Below are 12,687 nucleotides of genomic sequence, written 5' to 3' on the forward strand. Positions count from 1 at the left end.
ATTACCCCCCAGTTCCCATCTAAAAATAGTTTTGACTGTACATACACTTTAATGCAATAATATAATTCTATGGGAGCATGCATAAAAAACTGCGGTAGATACTTTAGAATTTAAGTAAAATATTGTCAAAAAGTAAAAAATACAATACTAAAATAATATTAATACCTAAAAAATAATAATAAATAAAGTAAAAAAAAAACACTTAATATGTATATGAAGAAAATAAGGCACAGTTCCACTTTTAAGATCCCTGAATCAACCCTCCTAACCCTCTTGTCTGGAATTTTATTATAGGTATACTGTCATCCTTTATTTTGTAACGTGCTGTGAAAACTGTTGGCAAGACAACAATACATTTTAATAATAATCATAACATTTAAAACTGAATGAAAAAAAAAAAAAACGTCCTCTTGCTTCTAGCATTTTTTTATTCAATTTTTTTTATAAACCCCAGACTCATTCTAGGGATCTAAGCGATAACAAGAACGGAGCCCGGTGGTTAGGGTGAGAGGGGGGTCAGGGAGAGAGAGAGGGGGGGGTCAGGGAGAGAAAGAGAGATAGGGTTTAGGAGGAGAAATCGAGGGGGTCAGGGAGAGAGAGGGGGGTCAGGGAGAGAGAGAGGGGGGCCAGGCAGAGAGAGGGGGGTCAGGAAGAGAGAGAGATGGGGGTTAGGGAGAGAGAGTGGGGGAGTCAGGGAGAGAGAGAGGGGGTCAGGGAGAAAGAGAGGGGGTCAGGGAGAAAGAGAGAGGGGGTCGGGGAGTGAGAGAGAGAGGGGGGTCAGGGAGAAAGAGAGGTGGTCAGGGAGAAAGAGAGAGGGGGTCAGGGAGAGAGAGAGGGAGGTCATGGAGAGAGAGAGGGGGGTCAGGGTGAGAGAGGGGGGTCAAGGTGAGAGAGGAGGGTCAGGGAGAGAGGGGGTCAGACAAATAGGGGGTCAGGGAGAGAAAGAGAGATAGGGTTTAGGAGGAGAAAGAGAGGGGAGAGTCAGGGAGAGAGAGAGGGGGGTCAGTGAGAGAGAGTCTGGGAGAGAGAGAGGATGGTCAGGGAGAAAGAGAGAAGGGGTCAGGGAGAGAGAGAGGGGGGAGTCAGGGAGAGAGAGAGGGGGTCAGGGAGAAAGAGAAATGGGTTCAGGGAGAAAGAGAGAAGGGGTCAGGGAGAGAGAGAGGGGGGAGTCAGGGAGAGAGAGAGGGGGTCAGGGAGAAAGAGAAATGGGTTCAGGGAGAAAGAGAGATGGGGTCAGGGACAGAAAAGGGGGTTAGGGAGAGAGAGAGGGGGGGTCAGGGAGAAAGAGAGATGGGGGGGCCAGGGAGAGAGAGGGGTGGGTCAGGAAGAGACGAGGGTCCGGAAGTGAGAGACAGGGTCAGTGAGAGAGAAAGCAGGGGAAGGGAGAGAAATAGAGGGGTCAGGGAGAGATAGAGGTGGGTCAGGGAGAGAGAGAAAAGGGGGCAGTGAGAGAAAAAAGGGGGCAGGAAGAAAGAGAGATGGGGGTCAGGGAGAGAGAGAGGGGGTCAGTGTGAGAGAGGGGGGTTGGGGCAAAAGAGAGAGGGGGCAGGGAGAGAGAGAGAGGGGGTCAGGGGTAGAGAAAGAGGGGGTAAGGGAGAAAGAGAGGGAGGGGCGTCAGGGGAAGAAATAAGGATGGGGTTTAGGGAGAGAAAGAGAGGTGTTCAGGGAGAAACAGGGAGGGGGGTCAGGGAGAGAGGGGGGGGAGGGAGAGAGGGGGGGGAGGGAGAGAGAAGGGGTCAGGGAGAGAGGGGGGCAGGGTCTGATCAGTGAAAGTGCTCACTCTCTTGGAATGGTCCCCGGGGGGGGGGGCTCTCTGGCTCATTCAGCAGTTTTTCAGTGTGGCTGTCGCTCGGCTGGTTCTTTTTAATCTTCCCGCCCCCCTCTCTATCGCAGGCGGAGCACACAGGAGGGATGGGAGAAGGGATGAGTGTGAAGCTCAGGGCAATCTGCAGGCATGGTGGAGGTGGAGTGGACGGAGCAGTGTGGGGAATAGATCCTTTCCACCTAGGACAGTTGCACAGCAACTTGCACTTCCTGAGCCATCACCCGCACTGTCCGCACACAGTGACACAGAGAGCAGAGTATGGAGTGACCATCGGAGGAGGGAGGGGGAGCAGGTGGATGGGTTTTCCAGGGGACGGGAACTCATTTTTACACCCCTCACTTGTAAACTGACCAATTCATTATCAATTAACTTATCACTACACCTTGTCCCAAAAATGATGTATCGCCATCACCTGGAATACTGAACAGTGTGAGGCCAACACATTGAAGCCACTTTTCCTGATTAGGTTTGTTTATAGATGTATTTATTTATTTATTTGTATGAAAAATGTCTCCTAACATACTTACGGGTCATTTGACTTGGGTATCAAAGTCCCTAATTCTTTTATACGGTCATTGATGTTAAATCTTCGTCTTCGTTCAACTGCAAAAAAATATAATACATAAAGATGATCAGAGGCTGAGATGAAAAACAGCATTTGTTTAAAGGATTAAAACAAAAGAACATAAAGCATGATGATGATGATGATGATGATGATGATGATAAGGGATATTTTGGCTTCAGTGAAAATGCAGAACATATTGATGAACTCAATAAATATGAAGGTAAATAAAAAAAATGTGTTCATAAATCAATACAGGTCCCAATTCAGGCAAAAACTTGGACATGATTCGCACCTGAAACAGGGACGCACCGGACCCCTTTTTGCGAGCCTTGGCTGCAGCTAGTGTAAACCCGGCCTTAATGTTTTTTGAATGTAACAATGACCACAACTTACCTCTAGAGGGAGACATTGTACTTGAAATCACATTATTAACAGTCTAATTCTGCAACTGCCTTTATGTTGTGCTCAGTTTTGCATTATATAATGTATAGCACATAGGCTTGTGCTTCTACACCCAACGATAGAAAGGGGACTCACAGGAGTTGATTTACTAAAGGCAAATTGCCCCAGGTCTTAATAAATGAGGTAAAGCTAAACTTTACAAAGAACAACCAATCACAAGCAAGAAAAATAATAAAAACAGCATATTTGATTGCACATGATTGGATGATGGAAGCCAGCAGAGCAGAGGGAGAGCTCCGCTGACTTCCATCTTCTAATCATGTGCAAAAATGCTGTTTTTATTCTTTTCCTTGCATGTAATTGGTTGTTCTTTGAAAAGTGAAGCTTTACCTCATTTACTAAGATCTGGAATCTGGAGCAACTGTACTTGCAGAATGCAACTGCACAGTTAATTAGACTTTAGTAAATCAACTAAATCAATCTATCAATCAATATTTTACTTATTCCAAGTCAATATCTCAATATTTCAGAACGTGTTGATGTTGGTGTAATTAGGCATCATATAGTTTTAGAAGGTACTCACCAATGGTGGCATTAAAGTGGGGTGCCCCTTAAAAAAAAAAATTCAAAGTCAGCAGCTACAAATACTGCTGACTTTTAATAATCGGACACTTACCTGTCCTAGGGTCCAGCGATGCGGGGGAAGGAAGCCCTGCTCGTTCCCTGCTCCGCTTGGGGGCGCCGGCATTCTTACTGTGGGCACCCGGGTGTGGCTTCACAGCCGGGCACCCACAGCAGATGCACAAGCGGCGCCACGCGCTGTGATACGCCGCGCAGTCATCTGGGACCTGTCACGTGTCTCAGGTGACTGACTGCGCCGAGGGGAAGTGACTTTAATATTTTTAATTAATGTGACAAAACAAGCTTTTAACCGCTTTTGGACCAGCCGTCACAGTTGTACTACGGCAGGTTGGCTCCCCTGCGTGAAACCACGTAGCTATACTTCGGCTCGCGGGGTCCAGACAGCGGGGGTGCCGATGCTTGTGGCTGAGGGTCGCGATGACCGCCGGCCACAAGCGATTGTGACCAGGAGACACAGAACAGGGACGAGTATGTATGTATGTATGTAAACACACACTTCCCTGTTCTGACAGGAGTGACAGATCGTGTGTTCCTATTAGCTAGGAACCACGATCCATCACTTCCTCTGGTCAGTCCCCTCCCCCTTCAGTTAGAATCACCTCCCAGGGAACACAGTTAACCCCTTCACTGCCCCCTAGTGTTAACCCCTTCACTGCCAGTGACATTTTTACAGTAATCAATGCATTTTTAACACTGCATTTTGATCGCTGTATTAATGCCAATGGTTTCAAAAATGTGTCAAAATTGTCCAATGCGTCCTCCATAATGTCACAATAAAAATCACAGATCGCCGCCATTAGTAGGAAAAAAAAAAAAAATGCTATAAATCTATCCCCTACTTTGTAGACACTATAAACCAATCAATATACGCTTATTGCATTTTTTTTTTTTTTACCAAAATGATGTAGAAGAATACATATCGGCCAAAACTGAGAAAAAATTAGCTTTTTTAAAAAAAAAAAAAAAATGGGGATATTTATTATAGCAAAATGTAAAAAATATTATGTTTTTTTTTCAAAATTGTGGCTCTTTTTTTGTTATAGCGGAAAAAATAAAAAACGCACAGGCGATCAAATACCACCCAAAGAAAGCTCTATTTGTGGGAAAAAAAGGACGTCAATTTTGTTTGGGTACAGCGTTGCACAATGGTGCAATTGTGAGTTAAGGCGGCGCAGTGCCGAATCGGAAAAAAAAAAACGCTCTGGTCAGGAAGGGGGTAAATTCTTCCGGGGCTGAAGTGGTTAAAACATGTTTTCAGCACCAAGTTCTGAAGTTCTGGGGAAAGCAATAGAGTCCATGCAGTAGAATAAAGGCCCATGTCACATTAGAAGTAAGAATAATAAATATGGAAATCATTGATAAAAAATGTCCCTCTTCTCCTTTATTTATTTTTTTGTTTCATGTAATTTTCGAAGCATTGATGAAGAGGGATGTTTGCCCCCCGAAACGCATTGCCTACGTTTCGTTTTTCTGTTGTGACTTGTAATACCAATAAAAGATAATTGTTTGGTGCTCTTTTTGGCTCATTGGCCTTACAAAGAGCAGAGAAAATGTACCTAATCATTAATGAGAATTATCTAATTGGCGGGATGATTTTGCTCCCAACCAGTAGGTGGCAGTGTATAATTTATATAAGCAGCTACTAAAGCAGCAGCCATACAGAGAATATTATTATGGATGAGCAGAAAGTTCCACCTACTTAGATTGTGATTGTCCTTCTTCTGCCTTTCCTTGGCCAGCGCCCTCGCTTCCGACTCTGAAAAACAATAATGAGAGAAGTTGAATATTAAAGTATGGAACTTGTATATTTTGAGTCACACTGCTATTAGGAACCCCGCCAGAGGAAACCTATGGGATCTGCCTCTGCAGACTTGCTTCCCATGGTGCAAGTTCCAAATCCTTCCACTATTCTGTCTTTAATACTTTACAAGTCACAAATGCAAAACAAGTATAAAATGTAGGAAGCTTTGACTCAGCTGCGGGCCCTGGAAAGTGTATCTAAATCCAAGAAATAAGAATGTAATATATTATACCGGTCCTTAGATGTGGTGGCTGCATTAGTTTTATTTATTTTTTAAGCTTTTTTCTTTTATTTTTCCCTGGTAATCCTGCTAGTAGCACACTTCTTGTGCTAGAATGACAGCACACACTCACTGTATCTATTGACAGGTAGCATTGTCACCCTGAGAGTGACTAGTGACTCTTCTCCATAGAATTATTAGGTTATTTATTCTACGTAGTGATTTAATAGGATGGTGTGGTTTATTACAGTATAGTACTTTGTTTTATTCATTATATAGTATAGTAATTGTTTTATTAATTAACATTAACTTGCGCTTAATGGTAATTGTATTGTTTGGTATTGTGTTTTGTTTCCATTCGTTATTGAGATTTTTTGGTCTTCATTGAATGTAACTGTACCTAAAATATTTGTTACCCCAACACTTCATATTCCTGATTTGTGCCTGCTGTACCATGTACTTGTATGAGAACGTATCCTTTTCTCTCTGTATTGCTTTCTTTGTGTGAAATCCCTGCCAGTCCCTCTGCTTTCCTATTAAAAAATGACCACACTAAGCAGGAGAACACAACGTCGTCAGTTCTCTAGCTGTGCTGGGATCTCAGGCTGCTCTCCTCCAATGATCAAACTTGTCCTGACACACACTTGCTGCACAGTCGTCACTGGGAAGCTCAGTGTGCTGCAGCTTCTCCTCCCCCAGCTCTTATGCAGCTGAGAATCAGTTGGAGAGGGGGGTCACCTGTCACTGGAAAGCTCAGTGTGCTGCTGCTTCTCCTCCCCCAGCTCTTATACAGCTGAGAATCAGTTGGGGGGGGGGTCGCCTGTCACTGGAATGCTCAGTGTGCTGCTGCTTCTCCTCCCCCAGCTCTTATACAGCTGAGAATCAGTTGGGGGGGTCGCCTGTCACTGAAATGCTCAGTGTGCTGCTGCTTCTTCTCCCCCAGCTCTTATACAGCTGAGAATCAGTTTTGGGGTCGCCTGTCACTGAAATGCTCAGTGTGCTGCTGCTTCTTCTCCCCCCAGCTCTTATACAGCTGAGAATCAGCTGGGGGGGGGGTCGCCTGTCACTGGAATGCTCAGTGTGCTGCTGCTTCTCCTCCCCCCAGCTCTTATACAGCTGAGAATCAGTTGGGGGGGGGGGGGTCGCCTGTCACTGGAAAGCTCAGTGTGATGCTGTTTCTTCTCCCCCCAGCTCTTATACAGCTGAGAATCAGCTGGGGGCGGGGGGGGGGGTCGTCTGTCACTGGAATGCTCAGTGTGCTGCTGCTTCTCCTCCCCCCAGCTCTTATACAGCTGAGAATCAGTTGGGGGGGGGGGGTCGCCTGTCACTGGAAAGCTCAGTGTGATGCTGTTTCTTCTCCCCCCAGCTCTTATACAGCTGAGAATCAGCTGGGGGCGGGGGGGGGGGGTCGTCTGTCACTGGAATGCTCAGTGTGCTGCTGCTTCTCCTCCCCCAGCTCTTATGCAGCCGAGAACAGAGGGTATGTGATTACTTATTTTAAAAAAAGGGAAAAATGTATTTATAATTTTATTTTTATTTTTTCATATGTATACAAAATTGTTTTACCATTCATTTTTATTTTAAACCGAATGGGTTGTTTTACAAGGTGATCATTTACAATCACTTTATTAATTTCCCTTGGGATTAATAAAGTATTCTGAATCTGAACATAGTAGGGGGGTGTTCTTTAGCTCACAAAGGAAAACTGGGGAGGTAGATAACATTGTTTGAGATTTAATTTTCTTGCACAGGAAGTTACAAGGAAAACAGGATTCCAAAAAATGAACCTAAAAAAAGAAAACAAATGCAGCCACCACATCTAAGGACTAGTAAACTGCAATAGAGTAGATTTTCGTTCTTGAGTATAACACAAGTATACAACAAGTTTTGCAATGGTATTCCGAACATTTCTGTTCTAAGGGTCATTTTTTTTTAGGTATTATTATTGATAAATACATATAGGCCATTAACTGACTTATACATTCATGTGGGGGCTACAGACATTGTTAAATCAGAAGTCTGAGATTTTGTTTTATCTGGCGGCATTTCTCATGACCTGCTGGGGGGAGATTTACTAAAACTGGAGCACTCGGAATCTGGTGCAGCTGTACATGGTAGCCAATCAGCTTCTAACTTCAGCTTTTTTAATTAAGCTTTCAGAATAAAACCTGGAAGCTGATTGGCTGCACCAAATGTTGCACTCTCCAGTTGTAGTAAATCTCCACTACTGCATCTTCCTTCTGATGTCCATAGTAATCTCTGTAAAGGCTGACAATGAGAAGGCTTCAGATTTTGTGAATATGGGGATATTGTAGGCAAAGGGAATTCTCTTCCTATGCCAACAGCTGGCAGTAAGTTTTATACAAAACTCTCACAGCAAAAATGAAACCTGAAAATATTTATTGGGCATAGAGATCCACTCGTACCAGCATGACAAAATAATATACAGTGGAACCTTGGATTGTGAGCATAATCCGTTCCAGGAGAATGCTTGTAATCCAAAGCACTCGCATATCAAAGCGAGTTTCCCCATAGAAGTCAATGGAAAAGAAGATAATTTGCACACCACATTGACTTATATTGTATGCAATACCGCATGTGGCCAGAAGTGGGGGGGGGGGGCGCTAGAGAGACTCAGAAATACTTGGAGGTGGCTCGGATACACTCAGAAAAACCTCGGAAAGAGAGACAACACTCGCAAACCGAGTCAGGATTTAAAAAAATGAATTGCTCGTATTGCGAAACGCTCGTTACTCGCAATCCAAGGGTCCACTGTATGTAATGAATACTATTTGCAAGATTTATTTCAGAGGGGGATAAGCAACTGGATTCACCTAATTATGATAAATATGCCCCATAGACTTTACAAAAGCCCTCAAAATTTCCATTCGCCTGCTCACATTAGGTACGTGGAAATAAGCTGAGGGCGAGTGTGGAGCCGCATCGGGGGGGGGGTTCGCTGACGGCAGTCAGGGTTGAACGGAAACTGATTGTCATCCCAGCCTCAGCCTCCTGACATTCTCTTAGCAGGGCCTGCCATAGAGCGAGAGTCAGCAAAGAATTAGATGAGGTGGGGCGGGGCAGGGGGGGGGGGGGGTTGGGCTGGAGCTGCCAAAGTTTATTTTTCCTATTAACAAGCTGGTGATTGGTTGCTCAGACTGCCTAGTGACCAATCACCAGCTTGTTAATATGAAAATTTGGCAGCTCCCGCTCCCCTGTCCAGTGCTGTGCTCCGCTGTAAGTCTCTCTGCATCCTAAATCAGCGAAAGTGACATTCATTGGTTTTCATTATTTAATATTCATAATATAGCATTAAACTACCCTGTTTCTCCAAAAATAAGACCTAGTGTAATTGTTGGTGATGGCTTCAATATAAGCCCTACCCCCCAAATAAGCCCTAGCTAAAGTCCTTGTAGGTCTTATTTTCAGGGTAGGGCTTATTTAGGGGGTAGGGTTTATATTGCAGCCATCACCGACAATCACGCTAGATCTTATTTTCGGGGAAACAGGGTATTTACCTAACAAGGCAGTAATGATGTGTACAGTGCCTATAGCAGCCAATCATATTTTATCCTTATTTTATTTATCACAGTCAGATCAATGAAATAGGCTTATGTTAATATTGTTAAAGTTGTTAATAATAATAAAGTCCCATAAGGATGTGATCACATACACATCCAATTGAAGTATTTGTGAAATAAAAGTAAAAAAACAAATAAACAAGTGAAGTCCTCTGTCCATATGTGCTTATCTACTTCAAAGCACCCGGTGCCTATTCTTCATGCACAGATTATATAATTATTGAAGCAGAAAGGACAGACATAGTGTACTACTGTAAAATCTCTTTTATTATACCCCGCTTAAAAGTTACACTTACAAAAGATTAAAATCAAACACATTTTGATACCCTGTTTCCCCCGAAAATAAGACCTAGCGTGATTGTCGGTGATGGCTCCAATATAAGCCCTACCCCCCAAATAAGCCCTAGTTAAAGTCCTTGTAGGTCTTATTTTGAGGGTAGGGCTTATTTTTGGGGAAACAGGGTAGGGCTTATTTGGGGGTAGGGCTTATATTGCAGCCATCACCGACAATCATGCTAGGTCTTATTTTCAGGGAAACAGGGTATGTCATCCGGCTCACCGCCTCATTTGGCGGCACTCCGGTAAACGTCACACAGAGCTCTACTCCTCCCCTTTCACTTGTTTGTTTGTTTGTTTTTTACTTTTATTTCAGGAATACTTCAATTGGATGTGTATGTGATTGCATCCTTATGGGACTTTGTGGACTGTTTTTTACTGCTGCGCTACACTGTATTCATTTCTGATTACATTTATTATAGGATGTTGCGGGATCCCTTACACAGGGTTTATTTATTTGTTTTAGTTTCCCAGATTCGTTTAGGATTTGCGCTGATTGTTACAATCTTATTTTGTTATTAATATTTATTTTTGTAACTTAATTCTGCATAAAACATTTAACAATGTCATTTCATGAGATCATTTAGGAGGGGGTGTTTAGGGGCAGAATTAGGGGAGAGGCAATGTAGGGGTTGGGTGGGGCAACCGGTGGCGAGTAGCTCTTAAGGCCTGGCTAGTAGCACAGGACTTTAATTTTTTGGGGGGGGGTACCCTCTTTTTAGAGGGTCCCAGCTCCCAATTCCTGCCGGTGCACTGAGGCCCCGGAAGGGAGATCACCTCTCCCCCTTCCCTCTTGGCATGTCACAGGTTCCAGATGATTGCCCGGCCAGCCAGGCACTCACAGTTACAATGCCAGCGCTGCAGAGAGGAAGGGGAGAGGAGCGGGGCTTCGTTCCCCCGCATCACTGGACCCTGGGACAGGTAAGTGTCCAATTATTAAAAGTCAGCAACTGCAGTATTTGTAGCTGCTGACTTTTATTTTATTTTTTTAAGCAGAACTCCGCTTTAACCACTTCCAGACCGGCGCACGCCGATGTACATTGGCAAAATGGCAAGGACTGGCAAATGGGCGTACCTGTGCGTCCCTTTAAATTTACCGCCATGCCATCGCATACCTGCGATCGTCTCACGGGGAGGAAGAACGGGGAGATGCTAATGTAAACAAGCATCTCCCCGTTCTGCCTAGTGACAGTGTCACTGATCTCTGCTCCCTGTCATCGGGAGCAGAGATCACTGACGTGTCACACACAGCCACGCCCCCACAGTTAGAAACACGCCCCAGGACACACTTAACCCCTACACTGCCAGTGTCATTTACACAGGAATCAATGCATTTGTATAGCAGTGATTGCTGTATAAATGACAATGGTCCTAAAAATGTGTCAAAAACGTCCGATAATGTCGCAGTCACAATAAAAATCGCTGATTGCCACCTTTACTTGTAAAAAAAAAAAATTATTAATAAAAATGCCATAAAACTATCCCCTATTTTGTAAACGCTATAACTTTTGCGCAAACCAATCAATAAACGCTTATTGCGATTTTTTTTTACCAAAAATATGTAGAAGAATACGTATCGGCCTCAACTGAAGAAAAAAATGTTTTTTTTTATAGTTTTTTGGGAGGGTATTTATTATAGCAAAATGTAAAAAATAATGCGTTTTTTCAAAATTGACGCTCTTTTTTTGTTTATAGCGCAAAAAATAAAAACCGCAGAGGTGATCAAAATACCACCAAAAGAAAGCTCTTTTTGTGGGGAAAAAAGGACGTCAATTTTGTGTGGAAGCGACGTCGCACGACCGCGCAATTGTCAGTTAAAGCGACACAGTGCCGAATTGCAAAAAGTGCTCTGGTCTTTGGCCAGCAAATATGGTGCGGGGCTGAAGTGGTTAAGAAAGGTCCCAAAGTATCCAGGGCTGGAAGTAACAGCTGCAAAAACCTATTTGCCCACTAGATGGCACTCAGCAACCGCTTTGATTACCTTTATAGCAACTGCCTGTCAATCTGATCTCTACAAATGCTTGCAGCACACATACATCTATATCTTCTTTCTTTTGTTTGAATGCATGCTGTAATGTAGCGATTGTTAAATGTGGAACAACATACACCCTATGGTGATTAAACAGTAACAATACACCTTCACTGGAATCATTTGCTGGAAACAATAAAGGATACAAAGTTTTAAACAACAGAGCAGGGCCCTCCTATTCCTCCTGCATTGAATTGTATTGTAACTGTACTGTCTGCCCTCATGGTGTAAAGCGCTGTGCAAACTGTACATAAATCCTGTATTATAATTAAATTGTTGAACGGCCTGGAGCCCGAAGTATATATATCAATTACAAATCCAGACACCTCTTCTAGTGCAGCCAATTGGCTTTCAGGGACATCTCCTGGCATTACAGAGTTTGGGAGTGCCCCTCCTTGGTTCACTTATAAAAATATAATCTTAAGTTATGTCCTCTGGAATTTAAGACTTTATTACTAAAGAGAAGACTTTACAGTGAGAAAAGTGAGGGACCAATCCTGACTTATTAAACATTTTTCAAATCCTGGTCTGCAAGACTGAAGCTGTGAATCACAGTGGCTAAGTGGTTAGCGCTTCCACCCAGCAGCACTAGGGTTGTTGGTTCAAATCCCAACTATGGCACACCTGCCTGGAGTTTGCTTGTTCTTCCTGTGCCTGTGTAGATTTCCTCCCGCACTTCAAAGATGAGCTAATTGGGTCTAATATGTGTGAATGTGAGTTTAGGGAACTTAGGTTCTAAGCTGATCAAAGGCAGGGACTGATAAGATTCTACTATGTATGGAAAGCACTGTCAGTTGTACTATATAAGTACCTGTAATCAATAAAATGAATGCCCCATACACGCGGTCGGACATTCCAATGACAAAATCCGTCAGATTTTTTCCGACGGATTTTGGCCCAAACTTGCGTTGCATACACACGGCCGCACAAAGTTGTCGGAAAATCCGATCGTTCGGAACGAGGTGACGTAAAACACGTACGTCGGGACTATTAACGGGCCAGTAGCCAACCGCTTTCGTCTCATAATTTATTCAGAGCATGCGTGGCACTTTGTGCGTCGGATTTGTCTACACACGATCAGAATTTCAACGATCGGATTTTGTTGTCGGAAAGTTTTAGGTCCTGCTCTCAAACTTTGTTCCGACGGAAAAAGTCCGACTACACAATCCAATCGCACATTTTCAGTCAGACCGTGTGTACAGGGCATAATTGTGATTATGTCTGATTTTCAGGACCTGACTTGGTATAGCATGGAGAAGCTTCATGGCACCTTGGGCAAACGTGAT

The 12,687-nt window shown here is 43.7% G+C and overlaps 1 protein-coding gene across 16 annotated transcripts in view; it reads right to left on the reverse strand.

The window, feature by feature from the left end:
- MITF (melanocyte inducing transcription factor) overlaps positions 1–12,687 on the reverse strand; it is a 339,864-nt gene that overhangs the window by 20,975 nt on the left and 306,202 nt on the right. For all 16 annotated transcript variants that reach the window (XM_077451870.1, XM_077451867.1, XM_077451861.1 and 13 more), the window contains 2 exons: positions 5,134–5,190; positions 2,353–2,428 (listed from right to left, as the gene is read on the reverse strand). In XM_077451870.1, the coding sequence (XP_077307996.1) occupies positions 2,353–2,428; positions 5,134–5,190 (133 nt within the window). The remainder of the gene's footprint in view (positions 1–2,352; positions 2,429–5,133; positions 5,191–12,687) is intronic.

Source organism: Lithobates pipiens, unplaced genomic scaffold (assembly GCF_037356315.1).
Source record: "Lithobates pipiens isolate NorthernLeopardFrog02 unplaced genomic scaffold, aLitPip1_a1.2 Scaffold_23, whole genome shotgun sequence".
Classification (NCBI taxonomy): Eukaryota; Metazoa; Chordata; class Amphibia; order Anura; family Ranidae; genus Lithobates; species Lithobates pipiens.